Source organism: Phyllobates terribilis, unplaced genomic scaffold, assembly GCF_046119375.1.
Source record: "Phyllobates terribilis strain yellow unplaced genomic scaffold, ASM4611937v1 Scaffold_1__5_contigs__length_1240528914, whole genome shotgun sequence".
Classification (NCBI taxonomy): domain Eukaryota; kingdom Metazoa; phylum Chordata; class Amphibia; order Anura; family Dendrobatidae; genus Phyllobates; species Phyllobates terribilis.
Window position 1 is genome coordinate 816,602,521 of NW_027362761.1, and position 23,689 is coordinate 816,626,209.

Sequence of the window (23,689 nt, forward strand, 5' to 3'; positions counted from 1 at the left end):
AACAAGAATTGAAAGACTCTTAGCTGGCTACAAAAAAAGTGTTTACAAGCTGTGATACTTTGAAAAGGGGGTGCTACTAGGTACTAACCATGCAGAGTGCCCAAAGTTTTGCATTGCTCCATTTTCCTTTTTAGAATTTTTAAAATAAAAAAGATGAAAATATATATATTTTTGCCTAAAATACAAAGGAAATGTGTCATATATAACTTTAGGTCTCTTAGAGATCATTTCATCTTCAACTTGCTTAACTGTTCACAATAACAGTAATTTTGACCAGGGGTGCCCAAACTTTTACATGCCACTGTATAATATGATGAGCTACTAGACAAAAAACAATCAACAATCTGATCAAATCATGATTCAAAAAAGATGAACATTCAATTAGCATGATTCAAAAAGCTTGGTGCTAATGACAGATTACTGACACTTCTAATATTTTAGTTGTACTATGTGCTGGTGACAAATTAATGGCTGTTTCTGAATAACAAATAAATATAAACTCATAAAATCTAACACCATGTAATATATATCTAGCCAAAAAGGTACCAACTATAATCTGATCATAACATGATGAACATCTATTCACAACATAACTGCAAAGGCAAAATTACCTGGTGACATGATTCTGGAAATATACACCTTTAGTGTGGACACCTCACCCCTACAATGCAAGCATCTTGACACGCATTTCACAATCTTCATTGGGAAGTGAGGGCCTCCTGAAAACAATGTTCCCATTATTAGGAAGTGGGTTTACCATTGTGTTTGCCTATGCAGTGAATGCAAGGGTTGTAAAAATTTGGGAGGCACTCCAATGCCACTTGGAAGAGACGTAGAGGGCCTCATGAAAAAATGTTCCCATTATTAGGAAGTGGGTCTCCCATAGTGTTGGCCTATGCAGTAAATTCAAGGGTTGCCAAAAATTTGTAGGCACTCCAATGCCCCTTGGAAGAGATGTGGAGGTCAGAGGGCCTCATGAAAAAATGTTCTAATTATTAGGAAGTGGGTCTCCCATAGTGTTGGCCTATGCAGTGAATGCAAGGGCTGCCAAAAATTGGGAGGCACTCCAATGCACCTTGGAAGAGATGTGGAGGAGGGCCTCATAAAAAAATGTTCACATTTGAAAGGAGCAGGTCTCCAATACTTGTAATGCCCACGCACTAAGTGTATGGGCTGACAAACATTTACCCCTGGGGGTTATACATGAACATACTGTATCATTTTTTTTTTTACGGGCGTCATAAACACCCTTTAAAAAAATTATGTGGGTGTTGCATCACGGACCATGGTCACCCTGGTGATATGGTGGTGGAGGATGAGGATGAGGAGAAGGAGGAGGACAAGAGCAAATAGCCAAAATCAGGAAGCGTATACCCCATGTGTGGGTGTGAAAAGGTGCATGGGAATACACCTCCCAAAAAAAGACACTGGATTTGAGTTTATGTTACGCTGCTGTCATTCGGTGGTGTTGAGAAGTCTGGCCCAATCCAGCCCTTGTTCATTTTTATAAGAGTCAGCCTGTCAGCATTTTCAGTTGACAGGCGGATGCACTTATCAGTTATCATTCCACCAGCGGCACTAAAAACCCACTCTGATAAAACGCTAGCAGCAGGGCAGGCCAGGACCTCCAAGGTGTAGAGAGCCAGATCATTCAACGTATCCAGCTTGGATACCCAATAATTATAAAGCACAGAGAAATCACGGAGGACGTTGGTATGGTCGGCACGGTACTCCTTCACCATCTTCCCAAACTTTGCACTCCTTGTGAGAGTACCCTGCGCCTCAGGCCTGTGCGATGGGAGGGGCTGAGAAAATTCTCCCAGAACTTTGACAGTGTTCCCCTGCCTCTGCAGGATTGGAGTTGTGTCTCTCTTGCCTGTAGTCCTTGGTTGTCCAACGAACTGTGACCTCTGCCGACAGCATTTTCAGATGGGAATTTTTTTATTAGTTCCGCAACAAGGGCCTTCTGGTACTGCCCCATTTTTGTAGACCTGTAAGAGATATAAAGTTCTCCTTGAAGCGTGGGTCTAGAAGTGTCACCAACCTGTAATGACTGTCACCCAAAATTTTGAGAACGCGAGGGTCATGGGAAAGGCAGTGTAACATAAACTCAGCCATGCGTGTCAGACTGCTAACAGGCAAGACTTCCTTGTCCTCACCAAGAGGACAAGTGACCATGCTCTCCTCCTCTTTGTCCTCAGGCCATCCACGCTGGGCAGACGGTATGACAGTTGTAAAGTTAGTACTGTCTATAGCGCATGAAACTAGCTCCTGTTCTTCCTCCTCCTCTTCCTCATTATCACCCAATCCACGTTGGGATGAGATGAGGCTGGGCTGTGTGTAATCACCCTGTATGGTTCCTTGCTCCATCTCATCGTGCTCCACTTGCAATGCATCCTCTTTGCGAGCAGAAAGCGTTTCAGAAGACAGAGAAGCAGGATGGTGACACTGATTATGGCGTCATCGCCGCTCACCATCTTGGTGGAGTCCTCAAAGTTTTGGAGGATGGTACATATGTCTGACATCCATGTCCACTCCTGAGGTCTTATGTGTGGAGTCTAAACTAAATACCGACGGCCTTGTTGATGCTGGTACTCAACAACTGCCCTCTTCTGCTCACTGCTTCCCAACATCTGCAGTGTAGAGTTCCAATGCGTGGGGACATCACACACCAGTCTGTGAGCCGGAAGCTGCAAACGCTGCTGAAACATGGCAAGGGCGGCGGATGCTGTAGGTGACTTTCTAAAATGGGCACACAGGCGGCGTACTTTAACAACCAGATCCGGCAGCTCCGGTTAGGATTTTAGAAACCGCTGAACCACGAGGTTAAGCACATGGGCCAGGCATGGTATGTGTGTGAGTTCGCCTCGCCTCAGAGCCTCCACCAGATTTCGGCCATTGTCACACACGACCATGCCTTGCTATATGTTCAGCGGTGTGAGCCACAGATCTGCCTGCTCTTTCAGAGCTGTCCACAACTCTTCAGCATTGTGCGGTTTGTCACCTAAGCATATTAGCTTCAGCACAGCCTGCTGCCGCTTGGCCGAGGCAGTGCTGCAGTGCTTCCAGCTTGTGACTGATGTGGTCATATCGGAGATGGAGGCTGAAGAGGAGGAGGAGGCTGAGGAGGATGAGGTGCAGGAACTGTAGACTGTGGGGGCAACCCTGATTGACCTAGGGCCCACAATCTTTGGCGTCGGGAGGACGTGTTCCGTCCCAAGGTCCGAATGGGTCCCGGCTTCCACTATGTTAACCCAGTGTGCCGTCAGCGAGATGTACCGTCCCTGCCCACAAGCACTTGTCCACGTGTCCGTGGTTAGGTGGACTTTCCCGGTAACTGCGTTGTTGAGGGCACGGCTAATGTTTTGGGACACGTGCTTGTGTAATGCGGGGATGGCACACCGGGAGAAATAGTGGCGGCTGGGGACTGAGTACCGAGGGACGGCCGCCGCCATCAGGTTGCAGAATGCTTCCGTCTCCATGAGCCTAAAAGGCAACATTTCGAGCGCAAGCAGTCGCGAAATGTGACAATTTAGTAGTGTGGCCTGTGGGGCTCTGGCTGCGTATTTTCACTTGCGTTCCAAGGACTGGGGTATGGACAACTGAACGCTGCGCTGGGACAAGGACGTGGACATGCTTCCTGATGCTGCTAGTTGAGAGTGTGCAACGACAGGTGCAGGGCAGGAGGCATCTTCGAATGCACCATGGACAGGGGATTGGCTTGCATGCACAACAGCGGAAGAAGCAGTGGTGCCACCCACTGACACTGTTCCTTGACCCTGGGGTTCGGTCCTCAAAGTCGGGTACTTTGCTGCCATGTGCCTGATCATGCTGGTGATGGTCAGGCTGGTTGTTTTGCCACTCCTGCTGATGCTGGCCTGGCAGGTGGTGCAAATGGCCTTTTTGGGGTTATTGTCAGTCTTTAAAAAACAACCAGACTCGGGAAGACCTAACAGTTATACTGGCAACTTCCTTCGTGTTGGTGTTATGGGGAACTGTTACCTGCCTTCTGTCTGTGGCCACCACACTGCTTCTTCCTGCCTGTTGGGGTGCTCTGCCTCCCTCCCCCTGTGTGCTGCTGTCCTCGCTCTGCATGTTGTCCTGCCAGGTTGGATCAGTTACTATTAGGGTTGAGCGAGTATGTTCTGTCCGAGTATGCTCGGGCCGAGCTCCGATTATTTACAGCTGCTCGGTGATATGGTTGAATCGCTCCCGTGTGCATGATTTGCAACTGTTTGACAGCTTTATTACATGTGAGGAATGTGTAAGAAATAGACATTCCTCACATGTAATAAAACTGTCAAACAGTTGCAAATCATGCACACGGGAGAGATTCAACCATATCACCGAGCAGCTGTAAATACTCGGAGCTCGGCCCGAGCATACTCGGCGAAAGGGTTAATAGAACATACTCGCTCAACACTAGTTACTATATCATCCACCACCTCGTCTTCCACTTCCGCACCCTGGTCCTCTTCCTGACTTTCTTGCAAATGTGTCTCACCATCGTCCACCTCTTGTGACACTTTCCCACCGTCGCCTTCGTGTGACCATGGCTGCTCAAATATTTGGGCATCGCTACATTTGATCTCCTCTTGCCCCGCTTCAAGTTGACCGGGCGAGAGGCCCGAATCTATAAATGGAAAAGTGAATAGCTCTTCGGAGTGTCCAAGTGTGGGATCAGTTGTCTCTGGGCACTCGGCATGGTGGGAGGAAGGAGGTTCAGAGTGAGGAATATGCGGTCCAGACTCACGGCTATTGAAACTTGACCGTGTGGAAGACAGGGTGGTGGTGGTGGTGGCTAAGTGACTGGAAGCATTATCTGCTATCCAACCAATAACCTTTTCACACTGCTCTGTGTTCAACAGTGGTGTTCTGCGGTCCTCTATTAATTGGGACAGGAAGGTCGAGCGAGAAGATGTGGGTGTTTGTTGTGGCACAATTTCAGTAAGTAGATACCCCATATGTGGGTGAAACCCACTGCTTGGGCATACGGCAGGGTTCAAAAGGGAAGGAGCACCATTTGACTTTTTGAATGTAAATTTTGCTTGAATAATTAGCGGATGTGCCCCTGATGTGCCTAAACAGTGGAAACCCCCCACAAGTGCTTTACAGAAGTTTATAACATGGAGCCATGAAAATAAAAAAATCAAACTTTTTCCACAAAAATTATGTTTTAGCCCCAATTTTTTTATTTTTACAAGGGTAAGAGGAGAAAATGGACCCCAAAAACTTTTGTACAATTTCTCCTGAGTAAGCCATGTGGGGAAAATACAATGTTTTGGCGCACCACAGAGTTCAGAAGGGAAGGAGCACGGTGTGACTTTTTCAATGCAAAATTGGCTGGAATTGAGAGCGGACACCATGTCGCATTTGGAGAGCTCCTGATGTGCCTAAATAGTGGAAACCCCCCACAAGTGACCCCATTTTGGAAACTACACCCCTCTCAAGGATTTTATCAAGGGTTATAGTGAACATGTTGAACCCAGAGGTACGACACAGAATTTGATAACATTAGGTCATCATATTGAATAAGTTGTCATTAGTCTTGAGCGCAAGTGCTCGCTACTTGAGTTTGCATTGGGTACTCAGGTATGCACCATGTATCGCATGTGCTCGAGTGACATGCTCGAGTCCCCGCCCGCATGTTTCACGGTTATTAGACACCCAAAAAAAAACATGCGGGGATCGCTCGTGCATGGCAGGCAATCCCTGCAAGTTTTTTTTGGCCATGAAGCATATGGGGCGGAGAGACTTGAGCATGTCACTCGAGCACCCGCGATACTCAGTGCATACCCGAGCACCTGATGCAAACTCAAGTAGCGAGCACTTGCATTCAACACTAGTCGCCATATCGTCATCTTTTTTACTTTTTAAAAAAATCCCAACCCTAACCCTAGCCTGACCCTAGCCCTAGCCCAACCCTAACCCCAACCCTAGCACAACCCTAACCCTAGCACAACCGTAACCCTAGCCCAACCTTAACCCTAGCCCAACACTAACCCCAACCCTAGCCCAACCATAAACCCCACCCTAACCCTAGCCCAACCCTAACCCCAACCCTAGCCCAACCCTAACCCTAACCCCAACTCTAACCCTAGCAGAACCCAAACCCGAGAGTTTATTTTTTACGCAGTCCCTCATGCGGTATAAGTGATTAGAGGACTTTATTAATCGGGTCGGTGCGATTACAGTGATACCAGAATCATATCGGGTTTTTATGATTGACAGCTGTCACACACTAAAAGACGCATTTTTTTGTAAAATCTAGTTTTTGCATCGCCATATTTTGAGACCTATAATTTTTCCATATTTTGGCCAACAGAGTCATGTGCAGGCTTGTTTCTTGCGGGATGAGTTGACGTTTTTATTGGTGCCATTTTCAGGCACGTGACATTTTTTGATCGCTTTCTATTCCGATTTTTGAGAGGCAGAATAAACAAAAACCAACAATTCAGGAATTGTTTTTTTTTTCATTTTTTTATGCTGTTCTGCGTGTGGTAAAATTGATAAGGTAGCTTTATTCTTCGGGTCAGTGCTTTTACAGCGGTACCACATTTATATCGTTTTTCTATGTTTTGGCGCTTTTACACAATAAAAGCTATTTTATAGAAAAAATTATTTTTTTTGCATCACTTTATTCTGAGAGCTATAACTTTTTCATTTTTCGGCTGCTGGAGCTGTATGGCGGCTTGTTTTCGCCTTCGATCGCAGCATTGCGGGGGATAATGTGCCGGGAGTGGTGCGGGACCGCTCCCATCACATAGCACCGAGTGTCAGCTGTGACAATCAGCTGACACCCGGCGGCAATCGCGCCCACACAGCCTGTGTGCGGGAGCGATCACCATGATGTACTAATACATATCAGGCTCTTAAAGCCCAGGGTGCAGATATGTATTAGTACTAATGTTGAGCGAACATGCTCGACACTGCTCGGTACTCGCCCGAGCATCACGCTACTCGGGATGTTCGGCGAGCACCGAGCATTTCCGGGTTACTCGGGCGGGAGCTCGGGTCTCCGACCTGCATGTTTGGCGCTCTTTACAGAGCCAATGAACATGCAGGGATTGCCAGCCAGTCACTGTAATGCCGCAGCCATGTTGTTTGTGGGCATTATAGTGATTGGCTGGCCGCACAGCGTCACCTCGAGTATTTAAAACCGGGCGCCGCCATCTTGGACACAGTCGCTCCGGATCAGAAAGTGTAGGGACAGCGCTGCTGATTTAGGGAGAGATATAGCCTGCAAAATAGTTAGTGTAGCGTCTGTAAAGGCTGCCAGATCAAACAAACAGTCCTTCTCAGGACTAATATCCATCCCAGGTATATCAGGCAGGCAGGCAGGCTGTATAGGAGACGCAGTGGTTATACCAGCAAACGCTGCATTACAGTCCTGTGTGCTGCTCCTGTTGCTGAAATTGCTGGACTTAGCTCCAGGTCCCAGGGGCCAGGAAAAATCCTTTTTTTAATCTAAATCCTCTTTTTTTTTTTCCTCCTTCACAATGTACAAATACCCATCTTATTAACCTTTTGGTGTCTCCCCCCCCCAAAAAAAAAAAGTGTGCCTCTGATTTTTCAGACACAAATATATCTGTTGAAAATAGTCTGGTGTAGGCCAGAGAAATAGAAGTGTGGTTTTGCAGTTCTATGGGCCATTTGTATCTAAAAAAAACAGTTTGAGTGTGTCGCTCACTGTTCAGCCGCAAATATATATATATTTTAAAAAGCCTGGTATACACCAGTAAATTATTACTGTGGTTTTGATGTTCCACGGTAAAACATCTCTATTATCCTGTTTTTGGCATTTTTTGCTGTATAAAAATAATAATAGTGTCTCCCTGATTTTTCAGACACAAATATATCTGTTGAAAATAGTCTGGTGTAGGCCAGAGAGACAGAAGTGTGCTTTTGCTGTTCTACGGTAAAAAATCTCTATTATCCTGCTTTTTGCATTTTTTGCTGTAAAAAAAAAAAAAATAGTGTCTCCCTGATTTTTCAGACACAAATATATCTGTTGAAAATAGTCTGGTGTAAGCCAGAGAGACAGAAGTGTGCTTTTGCTGTTCCATGGTAAAAAATCTCTATTATCCTGCTTTTTGCATTTTTTGCTGTAAAAAAAAAAAAAAATAGTGTCTCCATGATTTTTCAGACACAAATATATCTGTTGAAAATAGTCTGGTGTAGGCCAGAGAGACAGAAGTGTGCTTTTGCTGTTCCACTGTAAAAAATCTCTATTATCCTGCTTTTTGCATTTTTTGCTGTAAAAAAAAAAAAATAGTGTCTCCCTGATTTTTCAGACACAAATATATCTGTTGAAAATAGTCTGGTGTAGGCCCGAGAAATACAAGTGTGGTTTTGCAGTTCCACGGTACAAACCTCTGTATTATCCACTTTTGGGCCATTTGTATGTAAAAAAACAGTTTGAGTGTGTCGCTCACTGTTCAGCCGCAAATATATATATATATTTTAAAAAGCCTGGTATACACCAGTAAATTATTACTGTGGTTTTGATGTTCCACGGTAAAACATCTCTATTATCCTGTTTTTGGCATTTTTTGCTGTATAAAAATAATAATAGTGTCTCCCTGATTTTTCAGACACAAATATATCTGTTGAAAATAGTCTGGTGTAGGCCAGAGAGACAGAAGTGTGCTTTTGCTGTTCCACGGTAAAAAATCTCTATTATCCTGCTTTTTGCATTTTTTGCAGTAAAAAAAACAAAAAATAGTGTCTCCCTGATTTTTCAGACACAAATATATCTGTTGAAAATAGTCTGGTGTAGGCCCGAGAAATACAAGTGTGGTTTTGCAGTTCCACGGTACAAACCTCTGTATTATCCACTTTTGGGCCATTTGTATCTTAAAAAAACAGTTTGAGTGTGTCGCTCACTGTTCAGCCGCAAATATATATATATATTTTAAAAAGCCTGGTATACACCAGTAAATTATAACTGTGGTTTTGCTGTTCCACAGTAAAAAATCTCTATTATCCTGCTTTTGGCATTTTTTGCCGTAAAAAATATATAGTGTCTCCTGATTGTTCAGACACAAATATATCTGTTGAAAATAGTCTGGTGTAGGCCCGAGAAATACAAGTGTGGTTTTGCAGTTCCACGGTTCAAACCTCTGTATTATCCACTTTTGGGCCATTTGTATCTAAAAAAAACAGTTTGAGTGTGTCGCTCACTGTTCAGCCGCAAATATATATATATTCAAAAAAGTCTGGTATACACCAGTAAATTATAACTGTGGTTTTGCTGTTCCACGGTAAAACATCTCTATTATCCTGTTTTTGGCATTTTTTGCCGTAAAAAATAAATAGTGTCTCCTGATTGTTCAGACACAAATATATCTGTTGAAAATAGTCTGGTGTAGGCCCGAGAAATACAAGTGTGGTTTTGCAGTTCCACGGTTCAAACCTCTGTATTATCCACTTTTGGGCCATTTGTATCTAAAAAAAACAGTTTGAGTGTGTCGCTCACTGTTCAGCCGCAAATATATATATATTCAAAAAAGTCTGGTATACACCAGTAAATTATAACTGTGGTTTTGCTGTTCCACGGTAAAACATCTCTATTATCCTGCTTTTGGCATTTTTTGCCGTAAAAAATAAATAGTGTCTCCTGATTGTTCAGACACAAATATATCTGTTGAGAATAGTCTGGTGTAGGCCCGAGAAATACAAGTGTCGCTTTGCAGTTTCACGGTTCAAACCTCTGTATTATCCACTTTTGGGCCAGTTGTATCTAAAAAAAACAGTTTGAGTGTGTCGCTCACTGTTCAGCCGCAAATATCTCTATTTAAAAAAGTGTGGTATACCCCAGTAAACAATAACTGTGGTTTTGCCATCCCACGATAAAAAATCTCTATTATTCAGGTTTTGGTAGTTTTTTCCATAAAGAAAAACAGTAGTGTCTCCTGACTGTTGTGACACAAAAATATATCTGTTGAAAATAGTCTTGTGTAGGCCCGACATCCCAGTGTGGTTTCGCAGTTCCACGGGTCAAATCGCTGTACTATCCAGTTTTGGGCCTTTGGTATTTAAAAAAAAAGCAGTTTGAGTGTGTCGCTCACTGTTCAGCCGCAAATATCTCTATTTAAAAAAGTGTGGTATACCCCAGTAAACAATAACTGTGGTTTTGCCATCCCACGGTAAAAAATCTCTATTATTCAGGTTTTGGTAGTTTTTTCCGTAAAGAAAAACAGTAGTGTCTCCTGACTGTTGTGACACAAAAATATATCTGTTGAAAATAGTCTTGTGTAGGCCCGACATCCCAGTGTGGTTTCGCAGTGCCACGGGTCAAATCGCTGTACTATCCAGTTTTGGGCCTTTGGTATCTAAAAAAAAAGCAGTTTGAGTCTGTCGCTCACTGTTCAGCCGCAAATATCTCTATTTAAAAAAGTGTGGTTTACCCCAGTAAACAATAACTGTGGTTTTCCTCTTCCACGGTTCTAATCTACTCTTTATTACCCTTTTTCCATTGATAGTGCAAGTGTAAGCTATTTTACTTCATTTACAATGGGCAAGGCGCATGGCAAGGGACGTGGAAGTGGACGTTCTGGTGATGGTTCGTGCAGAGGACGGGGCCGTGGCCAAGGTGAAAATGTGCCACAACCAACAGCCACATCTTCTCGCTCCCACTTCTTGACCGAATTACTAGGGAAGCACAGAACAACACCAGTATTGAGAACTGATCAGTGTGAACAGGTTATTAATTGGATAGCAGACAATACTTCCAGTTACCTGGGCACCACCACCTCCGGTCTGTCTTCCTCGCGGTCAACTCTTAGTAGCCGTGAGTCTCGACCGCATACTCCTCCTCACCCTGATGCTCCTTCTTCCCACCATGCCGAGTGTCGTCAGACAGCAAGTGATCCCACACTTGGACACTCTGAAGAGCTGTTCACTGGTCCATTTCCATATTTGGGCCCCTCGCCTGATACGCTTGAAGTGGTGGAAGAGGAGATCCCATGTTGCGATGCCCAAATATTTGAACAGCCACGGCCACAGGAAGTCGACGTTGGCAATCTGTCACAAGAGGTGGACGATTACGAGACACAATTGCCAGGAAGTGAGGAGGAGGATCGTGTTGCGCAAGTGGAAGAGGAGGAGGTGGTGGATGATCTAGTAACTGACCCAACGTGGAAGGAGGACATGCAGAGTGAGGCCAGCAGCACACAGGGGGAGGGAGACAGAGTACCCCAACAGGCAGGAACAAGCAGTGTGGTGGCCGCAGACAGAAGGCAGGCAACCGTTCCCCGTAACACCAACACGAGGGACGTTGCCAGTACAAGTGGTAGGTCTTCCAGAGTCTGGAATTTTTTTAAAGACTCTGCTGATAACCCCAAAAAGGCCATATGTTCCAACTGCCATGCCAGCATCAGCAGGGGTGACAAAACTACCAGCCTGACCACCACCAGCATGATCAGGCACATGGCAGCAAAGCACCCGACTTTGTGGGGCGAAACCCAGGGTCCACGACCAGTGTCAGCGGGTGTCACCACTGCTTCTTCCACTGTTGTGCGTGCAATAGAACCCCCTGTTGTGTGTGCAAGGCAATCCCCTGTCCATACTGCATGTAAAGATGCCCCCTCCTCTCAGTCTTCACTTGTTATGGCAGTTTCTCAAGAAACAGCATCAACGTCCACGTCCACGTCCCACCGCAGCGTTCAATTGTCCATATCCCAGACCTTTGAACGAAAGTGGAAATTCGCAGCTAACGCCCCACAGGCCACAGTCCTAAATTCGCACATTTCACGACTGCTTGCATTGGAAATGCTGCCTTTTAGGCTGGTGGAGACGGAATCCTTCTGCAATCTTATGGCGGTGGCCATCCCTCGGTACTCGGTCCCCAGCCGACACTATTTTGCCCGGTGTGCCATCCCCGCACTACACAAGCACGTGTCCCAAAGCATCTGCCGTGCCCTCAACAACGCAGTTACTGGGAGAGTCCACCTGACAAAGGACACGTGGACAAGTGCTTGTGGCCAGGGACGGTACATCTCTCTGACGGCACACTAGGTAAACATAGTGGAAGCCGGGACCCAGTCGGACCTTGGGACGGAACACATCCTCCCCACACCGAGGATTGCGGGCCCTATGTCAGTCACAGTTGCCCCCACAGTGTACAGCTCCTGCGCATCCTCCTCCTCCTCCTCATGTTCAGCCTCCATCTCAGATATCACCACATCAGTTACAAGCTGGAAGCATTGCAGTACTGCCTCCGCCAAGCGGCAACAGGCTGTGCTGAAACTCATAAGCTTAGGTGATAAACCTCACACTGCTTGTGAGTTGTGGACAGCTGTGAAAGAGCAGGCAGCTCTGTGGCTGAGAACGCTGAACCTACATCCCGGCATGGTCGTTTGTGACAATGGCCGTAACCTGGTGGCGGCTCTGAGGCGAGGTGAGATCACACACGTACCATGCCTGGCTCATGTGCTTAACCTCGTGGTTCAGCAGTTTCTTAAATCGTACCCCGAGTTGCCAGATCTGTTCGTGAAAGTACGCCGCCTGTCAGCTCATTTTCGCAAGTCGGCTACAGCTTCCGCCGCCCTTGCTGTGTTGCAGCAGCGTTTGCAGCTTCCGGCACACCGACTGGTGTGTGATGTCCCCACACGTTGGAACTCTACCCTCAACATGTTGCAAAGGATTTGTGAGCAGAAGAGAGCAGTTGTGGAGTACCAGCTGCAACAAGGCCGTCGATATTCAGGTTAGACTCCACACATAAGACCTCAGGAGTGGACCTGGATGTCTGACATATGTACCATCCTGACAAACTTTGAGGAGGCCACCAAGATGGTGAGTGGCGATGACGCCATCATTAGTGTCAGCATCCCACTTGTCTGTCTTTTGCAATGCTCTCTGCAGAGAATTAAAGACGAGGCATTGCAGCCAGAGTATGATGAGATGGATCAAGAAGCCGTAGCGGGCGATTACACACAGCCCAACCTCATCTCATCCCAACGTGCATTAGGGGACAATGAGGGAGAGGAGGAGGAGGAGGAGGAGGAGGAAGAACAGGAGCTGCTATCATGCGTTGTAGACGGTAGTACCTGTACAAGTGTCGTACCGTCGGTTCAGCGTGGGTGGCCTGAGGACAGGGGGGAGGAGGAAGAGGAGGATTGAGGAAGAGAGCATGGTCAGTCGTCATCTTGGTGAGGACACGGAAATCTTGCCCGTTACCAGTCTGGCACGCATGGCTGACTTTATGTTACGCTGCCTTAACCGTGACCCTCGCGTTGTCAAAATGTTGGGTGACAGTCATTACTGGTTGGTGACACTTGTAGACCCCCGCTACAAGGAGAACTTTCACTCTCTTATTCCTGAGGTGGAGAGGTCTACAAAAATGGGGCAATACCAGAAGGCCCTTGCTGCAGAACTCTTAAAAAAATTCCCATCTGAACACGCTAGCGGCAGAGGTCACAGTTCGTTGCCCAACCAAGGCGTACAGGCGAGAGAGATGCAACTCCAATCCAGCAGAGGCAGGGGAACACTGTCAACGTTCTGGGACAGTTTTCTGACACCCGCCCAGCTTACAGGCCCTGAGGCGCGTATACTCTCACAAAGAGTGGAAAGTTTCAAAAGATGGTGAGGGAGTACCTTGCCGATCGTACCAGCGTCCTCCGTGATTCCTCTGTGCCTTTTAATTATTGGGTATCCAAGCTGGACACTTGGAATGAACTCGCTCTGTACGCCTTGGAGGTCCTGGCCTGCCCTGCCGCTAGCGTGTTATCGGAGCGTGTTTTTAGTGCCGCTGGGGGAATTATAACTGATAAGCGCACTCGCCTGTCAACTGACAATGCTGACAAGCTGACCCTTATCAAAATGAACAAGGGCTGGATTGGGCCAGACTTCTCATCATCACCAAATGACAGCAGAGTAACATAAAGTCAAATCCACTGTGTTATTTCGGGAGGTGTATTCACATGCACCGCTTCACACCCACACATGGGTATACGCTTCCTCGTTTCAGCTGTTTAATCTTCTTCTCCTTATCCTCAGCCTCCACCACCACTATACCACCAGGGTGCCAGCATTGCTAGTTCCTCCGTCCTAATTTTTGGCAGCTTTTGCTGGGAAAGCATAAGCAAATACCATGGGACACCCACTCCCCAATAATGGGACTTATGTTTGTAATATGCTGTACTGCTTGGCACTTGTAAGGGGCATTGCAAGTTGCTCCGTCCCAATTTTTGGCAGCTTTTGCTGGGAAAGCATAAGCAAATACTATGGGAGACCCACTCCCCAATAATGGGACTTATGTTTGTAATATGCTGTACTGCATGGCTCTTGTAAGGGGCATTGCAAGTTGCTCCGTCCTAATTTTTGGCAACTTTTGCTTGCAAGGCATAAGCAAATACTATGGGAGACCCACTCCCCAATAATGGGACTTATGTTTGTAATTTGCTGTACTGCATGGCTCTTTTAAGGGGCATTGCAAGTTGCTCCGTCCTAATTTTTGGCAGCTTTTGCTGGGAAAGCATAAGAAAATACTATGGGAGACCCACTCCCCAATACTGGGACTTATGTTTGTAATATGCTGTACTGCATGGCTCTTGTAAGGGGCATTGCAAGTTGCTCCATCCTAATTTTTGGCAGCTTTTGCTGGGAAAGCATAAGCAAATACTATGGGAGACCCACTCCCCAATAATGGGACTTATGTTTGTAATATGCTGTACTGCATGGCTCTTGTAAGGGGCATTGCAAGTTGCTCCGTCCTAATTTTTGGCAGCTTTTGCTGGGAAAGCATAAGCAAATACTATGGGAGACCCACTCCCCAATAATGGGACTTATGTTTGTAATATGCTGTACTGCATGGCTCTTGTAAGGGGAATTGCAAGTTGCTCCGTCCTAATTTTTGGCAGCTTTTGCTTGCAAGGCATAAGCAAATATTATGGGACACCCACTCCCCAATAATGGGACTTATGTTTGTAATATGCTGTACTGCATGTGACGCGCCCCCTGGGCCGTGTGTACACGTGTGTGGGATACCCGGTGCCGGGTCTCTGGTGTCTGTAGTCTCCGTGGCGGTGACCCGGTCCCGTGGCTCAGGCTGGTCAAACCAGTGGCAATCTTTCTTAGGTTTTGAGGTTAATTGTCCGACTGCGCCACCCGTGGATTGCGGTCAGGGAGTACCACCGCTGCGAGGCAGACCGCTGAGGCTGGTGTTGTGTGCGCAGCATAAAATGGGATAACTCCTCTCGGGAGGAGTATAGCCTCAGGGCAGTGAGTGTGGATGATGGGGGTGATGGTGCACGAGCGCAGCAGGAATGACTCAGAGTCTTTGCAGTGCAGTTCAGGGTCTTTACTGATGATTATAAGGTAGACCCTCCCGGGAGTACTGGCTAGCATAAGAGGCCTGGTCAGTCTGTGAGCAAGCAGGAGTTTCCCTGGCCAGGTGGAGTTGTAGGCCTCCCCGTCTGTCTGCACTCTTCCTGGCTACATTGCTGTAAGCGGGTAGAAGTAGCCCACGTCCCTGAGTGTACCGTGTAGTGCTCACCCGTATGGCTGGTGACTTGGGTCCTTCTGTTAGCCTCCGCTCCACGACGGCGGTGCTGGTCCCTTGCTTGTGACTGAGCCTCCGGCTTCTATGGCCAGAGGACCTGAAATCCCCTGCCGGCTGGTTTCTGCTGCTGGATATATAAGTCCTCACAGCTTCGGACTCCTGTGTCCGGTTCCTATTGTCTTCTGCCAGGGCGAGCTCTGCTCAGCTTCCAGCCCCTCGTCTTTAGCTCCTAGCTCCTACAGAGCTCCTTGCTGTTACTTTCCCTTGCTCTCACTCTGACTCTGACTGTTCTCTGTGCTCTGACTCACTCAACCCCACCCCAGATCCAGTTTATAAGGGCAGAATTCTCCCCTCCCAGGACTGGGGCAGGAGGATGTTGCATGTTTAAGGGATCCTGACCAGGAAACCTCCCACTTGCTCTCCGACGTAATCTCTATTACTGTGGTGACCAGACCCCTGTGGTGCCACACATGGCTCTTGTAAGGGGCATTGCAGTACCTCATAATTTTTGGAAAGCCTTCCATTCACTGCTTAGGCCAACAGTGCACAGGAGACCCAGATGCTATAAATGGAAAAAAAGGTTTAGTTAACGCCCTCTGACCTCCATGTCATTTCCAAGGGCCATTGGAGTGCCTCGAAATTTTTGGTAGGCATTGCACTCACTGTATGCCCTATAACTGTGTAGCCGAACCGCTCCTTTTGTTACAGAAACATATCCTACAAGACATATCTGGTTGACTGGCCTGATATTGATGTAAATGGTCCCTGTTCCTCCTGCTCTTTCTCCTTTGCCACTACCTCATCCATCATTTAGCACCTGAAGCTTTGTTTTAACGGGAGTCATAGAACTTGGATAGTAGCAGGAAAACATCCAGCAATCCTCGGAGGAGGTAGGATATGCGCCAAAACGCTGACCTCCTCAGGCCTAGCCGCTACTACATACATGCGCTTGCATTACAACAAAACAAAGCAGATGCTAACTTCTATCATCCTCATCATGCTCCTCACCTTGGCACTCTCAACTCCCCTGATGGAGAAGCCAGGGCCCACCGGAGGAGTCTGATAGTCCGGTGGGCTCGGCCAATGCTGCCCTAAAGCAGGCCAGGCTAAGAAAAGTGTGGGAAAGGTTACCGGTACAAATAGGGGTGGCTGGGGACCGAGTATGGACACCCGGCCACCCCCTGGAGGCTGGGGAGCAAGCGGGAACACCCGGCCACCAGGCGGCTGGGGACTGACTATGGATACCAGGCCGCCGACACAGCCATGGCGTGGTGGCCAGATTCCGCCTCCACATGCCTAAAAGGCCCAATTTAAAGTGCAAGCAAGCAGTATGGTATTGCAGCCTGGGGGTGGGTGGGTGGCAGGCTGCATACTTGCGCTTGCATTGCAAGGAATGGGAGAGGTACAATTGAACACTGCCCTGGGACAAGGACTTGAATGGGGATAGTTGCAAGTCTGCAACGACAGGTGCAAGGTGGGAGGCATCTTCGCATGTACCATGAACAGGGGTTTGGCATGCACACACTACAGTGGAACAGGCTCTCCTTCCCACTAAATGCACTGGGGAGGGCACAGGTAATGTTTTGGTATACGCGCTTAATCTTATGTATAAGGCACACCAGGACAAATAGAGGGGGCTGGGGACTGAGTATGGATACCTCGCTGCCGAAGCAGCCATGAGGTAGTGGCCAGCTTCGGCCTCCTCTAAACTAAAAGGCCCCATTTCAAGTGCAAGCTAGCAGTATGGAATTGCAGTCTGGGGGTGGGTGGGTGGCAGGCTGCACACTTACACTTGCATTAAAAGAAAACATAGCAGATGCTAACTTCTGTCATCATCATCATGCTCCTCACCTTGGCACTCTCAACTCCACCGATGGAGAAGTCAGGGCCCACCGGTGGAGTCTGGTTCTCTGGCGGGCTCGACCAATGCTGCCTAAAGCAGGCCGGGCTAAGAAAAGTGTGTGGGGGGATGTTCCAAGGAGAAATGGGGGCGGCTGGGGACCGTTTATGGACACCCGACTGCCCCCAGGCGGCTGGGGACCGTGTGGACACTCGGCCGCGGGGCGGCTGGGGACTGAGTATGGACACCCGGCCGCCGGGCGGCTGGGGACTGAGTATGGATTCCAGGCCGCCAACACAGCCATGACGTGGTGGCCAGTTTCCGCCTCCACATGCCTAAAAGGCCCAATTTCAAGTTCCAGCAAGCAAGCAGTATGGTATTGCAGCCTGGGGGTGGGTGGGTGGCAGGCTGCATACTTGCGCTTGTATTGCAAGGAATGGGGGAGGTACAATTGAACACTGCCCTGGGACTAGAACTTGCATGGGGATAGTTGCAAGTCTGCAACTTCTGATGCGGCAAGGATCACTTATGATGGGCACACTTTTAGACAGTGACCTGGGAGTCAGAGATGCTTCCAGGGGTCTTCTCCATGCTGTTCCCATGTCTTTTCAGCACTTTATGCATGTGTCACACAGCACATGGCCAGATAAGGTTGTAAAATGTTAAAATGACATTTCCCGTTGAATGCATTTGTCATAGTTGAAAGCAATACAAAAGTGCAAAAATGCATAAAAAATGCTACTTGTGAACATAGCCGAAGGTGTGGAGGAGTATTTTTGTTTTTGGTTATTTATTTTACCTTATACACAAGTCTTTTCCCTGGAAAGGATGTTCCTTAACATATTTCACAGGAAAGCACTTTCACTTTCGTTTTTGAACGTTTTATTGTGAGCCTGTAAAAGTGGCTTAATACCTCTGACCTCGTTGTTGACAGCAGTGACCTGGGGGTCAGAAATGCTTCCAGGGGCGATCCCCATGCTGTCCCCATGTCTTTTGAGCACTGTCACTATCGTTTTGGGCACTTTTTAGTCTTTCTACAGACTGCCGGGGGTGCCACCGCAAAAATGCTCGAGTCTCCCATAGACTAACATTGGGCTCGTTGCTCGGGTCGAGCACCCGAGTATCACGGCGAGCTCGGCCCGAGCTTCGAGCACCCGAGCATTTTAGTGCTCGCTCAACACTAATTAGTACGTCTTGGGTTTTGAAGGGGGTAAGTGGTGTACGCCTTTTAATAAATTAGGCGCATCTTACTCCTGCATGCCCCTCATTAAATTGGGCATGCAAAAAAACAGTCTTAAAAAATTGGGCCCTATGTATTTTACTCTATTTGATGAAGAGTGGGCAGGAGTTAAGCCATGTGCACACACTGAGAATTTGGTGAGTTTTTTACCTCAATATTTGTAAGCCAAAACCAGGAGTGGAACAATCAGAGGAAACGTATAATAGAAACACGTCACCACTTCTGTATTTATCACCCACTCCTGGTTTTGGAGGTAAAATACTGACCAAATACTGAGCGTGTGACCGTGGCCTAGGATGCGCAATAGTCATTAAAAGGCGCGGGTCTCCTAATGAATTTGGCGCCTTTTTCAGTGGCCTTTCGCCAGCACAAGAAATGTGCTTCAGTCATGGACTAGACTATTTCTGTCATCCATGAAGTATTAGAAGTATTCTGAACATGACCATCTTTGCGTCTGCTCTTTTCTTTACCTACAGGACAACCCCTTCATGTTACTTTTCGTTGCTGCACTTCTGATCATGGTGTAGAAGTGATCAGGTAGTGACCTCCTCTGTGGGAGAATTAGCAGAGTGATCAAAGAACATAGAGTAGGATGTGTGCAGCTCATGGGGTTGTCTCTCTCCTGACATCATGGGAAGTCTCCACCCCACACGTGTCTATGCCCCCTTATCTGCACTGTCTCTTCACAAAGCCGAGCACAGAACAGCAGAGCTGGGATCATTACTGCACTTATGTCTACTAATATACATCACTGACATAAAGGAGCGGCCCTATTAATAAGCCTATACTGCGCCAGGTAAGTGACTTGCTGCCTGTCTGCCTGCCTTATGCAATGTACTATATGTAATAGTGACACTTGTCATGTAACCTTCCCTGCCTCATGTCTCTGCTCTGAGATGACATTTCGCTTCAAAATGGATATATGAGTTCAGATGCAATGACTTTTTTTTGTGGCTGATATTGGACCAGATATGTGCACTTAAGGGGTTTTCTTACCAGTTGTAGATTTTGGCAGTAGAGTATATAGTAATTCATCTATAAAGTGACATAATCCCAAATCATTTCAATTGTAAAAGAAGAGAAATCTATTTATGACTGCTGTTGTATAACAGATCCCCATAATCGGAGAGTTTTGGCAACTGTTCGTCCCATTGTTTTTGAATGAGGTATCCAGTGACTTTTTCTCCTCTTATTGTTAACTCATTGGTAACATTGGTAGTCAACCTGTTGTGTAATGGACAAGCTGAGATCGGTGGTTCTACAAAGGATACTGCGCTACAGGGATCCAGAAAACTCCCCAGTTTGTGTCGGGTTACAACAATTAATTTATTTACCAAAGCATAAAAGTAATAAAATAATGATGTATGAAATCTCTGGCTAATATAATAAATATCAATAAACCATTAAATATATTTGTAGTGAAAATTAAATCACCTTTGACCTAACTGTAAACCGAAAAAGATAAGAGTAGAATACTGTAGTTGTCGTAAATGGCAGGATCACACACTGAGTCCTAGCTAAGTGAAATGCTCGTCGAGCGGCCCGATTCGTAATGTGCATTTTCATTTCTTTTTTTTTTATCTTGCAGTTTTCTTTGACGTTTTTGCTCCAAACTCTTTAAAGTTGCGCACTTGGTTCAGGAATTTTGCTCCGAATCAAAACTGATCTTTCATTTGTCATGTATCCTTTTTTTTTGTGACTTTTTAGCACAAAGTCGCATATTTTGCTAAACTGTTGCAAAATTTGCCCCAAAATTTTAGGCACTCAAGATTGAGGACTGGAGTATATCTACGGAAAAAAACCTGTAATTTCTTTAATTTCTTCAAAAGTCATAATTGATGAATCAGCCACAAACTCTGCCCACAGCAACGAACATTAATAAAAAGAGAAAAACAGTCTAACTCATAAAAAAAAAAAACTTATAAAAGGCTCAAATTAAAGGAAGAATGAGGGCAGATGTAAATTCACTATGCTTTTACATATTGGTTTATGGGACAATTTTATAGGTTTCCAATGTAGGAAAACCCCTGCAGTACCTAAGCCAATTATTAACCCCTTCCTATGCCTTGACATTATAGTTGGGGAACAAAGATCTTTTAACAATAACCATGTTAGCTGTAACAGGATAGAACCCCTCATGGTCATGATTGCCTACCCTGGTGACATTATCGCTGGGTGTAACATCACGATGGAGACAGCCTGGCACCCAATTAAGGTCTCCATGGCCGTCTCTTACAAAAGTTTTTAGGACATATTGCTGCTAGGACAAATCAGTGCTTGGACATATTAGCACAGTGGCTCAGTGGTTAGCACTGTTGCGTTGCAAGCACTGGGGTCCTAGGTTTGAATCCCACTAAGGACAACATCTGCAAGGAGTTTGGAAGTTCTCCATGAGTTTCATCCAGGTTCTCTGGTTTATTCCCACACTCCAAAGTCATACTGATAGGGAATTTCAATTCTGAGCCCCAATGGGGACAGTGAGGATAATGTCTGTAATGTGCTGCAGAATATATAATAAATAAAATGCTGTGAAAATCCCTATCAGGTACATATGAATATTAACTTCAGTATATTACAATGAAAACACAATAAAAGTATAAATTATTGTTAAACAAAAGAAGGGCATGCAAAAAGAAAACAAGTAAAAAAGAATGTTCAAAATAATGTAGTAAAGAAACTACATAAAAGTAACATTTTTGATTAATAGACAGAAAAAAATCCCAAAATATACAATATTGTAAGCCACATATTCTGGCTTCCTTTAACGACCATTACAAGTACTATAAATATATATAAATATAAACCTTTATTTTAGACCATTTTAGCTATGTTAAACAAAAAGCATGGTGGGATGGGGTTTTTTACTTGTTCCCTAAAATTTAAATGAATGAAAATATAAAAAATGCTATCATGGAATGTAACAAGATTTTATATCATTATATCACTGTGTTGATGAAAATAATGAAAAAGCCGTAAAATATAGATATAAAAATTGCAGTCCAGAAATGGTCTCCTAGAATGTAGATATAGAATTTTTTTTTCCGGTAAAACATTAATACTGTATATTATTTGAAGAAAGTGGAATGTTGGAAAAGTTCACTTGTTTATGTGCAGACTGTTATGTTTTATAGAGTGAAAAAAAATGCATATAGGAAGTGGTTAATTATTAACAGTTTTTCACTTTTGTGTATATACTAGCTACAAATTAATCACCTTTCTGCCATTTCTTATGTCTTGAAATATAATTTATTAATGGCTCCAAAAGTGGAATTTGCTGTAACCCTGTTACAGTTACATGTTAATGGTGAGGTTTTGATCACTATTTGGAAGTATTTCCTATATAACACAGAAGATGCTGAATTTTAGAGGAGCATGTGCAGAGCATTTCTGCTGAATCATGGTGTCATTGCTGGAGGCAGATCCTTTGGCATTTTCACTTCTCCTAAAAATTGATGGTTACCACTATAATTAACACAGCCGCATGACAACCTTCAGCTTTCCCCAGCAATTTTTGAAGAATAAAGTAAGAGCCACAAAGGTTACCCCCGAGTGTTAGAACCCTCCTGTTTGTTTTTTCTATCTTGTGTTTTGCGGTCACGTGACCATCTGCCTTTATATTCCAGCTCCGCCCTTTTGGCTGTGCTGGACTTCAGTTCTTGACTGTTCCTCTAGCCAGGTGCTTCTGTGCCTCTCTGTCAGTTTGCTTGGTCCTTCTGGGACCTCTAGTAGCTTTTTGTCAGTTTATCTTTTTGTGCTCTGCAACAACTTCTGTTTAGGAGGTGTCCCATTTTTGTCCCAGTCCTTAGTTCTTTTAGGGACCCCTCCCTTAATTCTATAGGTCTTCGTTCAGACTAGCCGAGGACTAAGGCGGGTCTGTTCGCAAGGAACAGGCAGCCCGCTACATCGTAGGGATTCAGCTTAGTTTTACTGTAGGGATAGCTTTCCTCTTTCTTTCCTTAGTACATGTAGCAGATCATAACACTGAGGTTACATGAAGGGACTGGGCTGCCTGGATGTAATTAGTAGATCTTATGATTAAGAGCATGGCCATTAGACTATTACTTCCCATGGAACCATTCTCTGTCTCAATGCCGCATTTCTCTGCTGTGCAAGTTAAAAAATGGTAGTATGGATGCATCAATATTTCTTTAGCTTGGTTATTATTGGATTTGTAAGTCATGTAGGTTTAGAGTTAATTCACAGTGGTAATATTTCCATATGACACTATTTGGGTAGTATTGTTCTAATTCAGAAATTCTTCAACAAAATAAAATCAACAAGGAAAAAAAATGGAAAGGGAACGTTGTGCACAGGCTTGGACTGGCCCACAGGAGAACAGGTGAATTCTCTGGTGGGCCCCCATGCAGGAGTGGACCACGACCCTTTTATATGAGCAGTAATTGGCACAATACACTTGATTCACTATGTACAGACAAAGACAGCATCTTATTCAATTCACAATCCACCCAGATATAGAAATTTGTGAATGAGGATAATGTTACATTTGGATGTAGCTAAAAAGTGGGACCCTGAAGTTGATGTTATTGGAGGGCTTTTGGTTCCCCAATCTGACACTACTCGTGCATGTTTTGTCCTACGTCTCTACATTGAAGGGCTAATGGAAAGTGTTTATAAGTGGTGAAAGCGATCCATGTAAATCTTTTTTCCACGTTAGCACCTACATTATTATTCAGTAACTGCCTGTTGATGCAAAGCTAAAAAAATCATTGAAATCCTTTTTTCACTATTTGTAATATTTTATTTACCTTTCCTATTTTGCAGGAAGAAGATCACATTGCCATGGCAGACAAGAATTCTCATACCGTGGTTCACATGATGGAACCAGTTCTCAATGGCCTCCGTACAGATAACCCAAAGAAATCATTACAAGGTGCTACCCTCAGCTTCCATAATGTCAACTACAACGTGAAGATAAAGTCTGGATTGATATGTTGTAGGAAGGTTGTGGACAGACAGATTCTGACTGATGTCAAGTAAGTCATTGTTTTCTGTATTTGCTTTTGAGGACTAAGACAACTTATTAATGACACCTAATTTTTAATTTTCTGATCTTTAACTTTAAATTTATGGCTACTATGCCTCATCT

General features: G+C 45.4%; 1 protein-coding gene across 6 annotated transcripts in view; it reads left to right on the forward strand.

Moving 5' to 3' along the window:
* The window catches only part of ABCG2 (ATP binding cassette subfamily G member 2 (JR blood group)), a 202,959-nt gene that overhangs the window by 131,262 nt on the left and 48,008 nt on the right, over window positions 1-23,689 (forward strand). For 5 of the 6 annotated variants that reach the window (XM_073637549.1, XM_073637528.1, XM_073637535.1 and 2 more), the window contains exon 3: window positions 23,365-23,576. In XM_073637549.1, the coding sequence (XP_073493650.1) occupies window positions 23,365-23,576 (212 nt within the window). Of the gene's footprint in view, window positions 1-19,212; window positions 19,379-23,364; window positions 23,577-23,689 lie in introns of those variants that run through there. The other variant, XM_073637553.1, reaches the window with a different exon arrangement.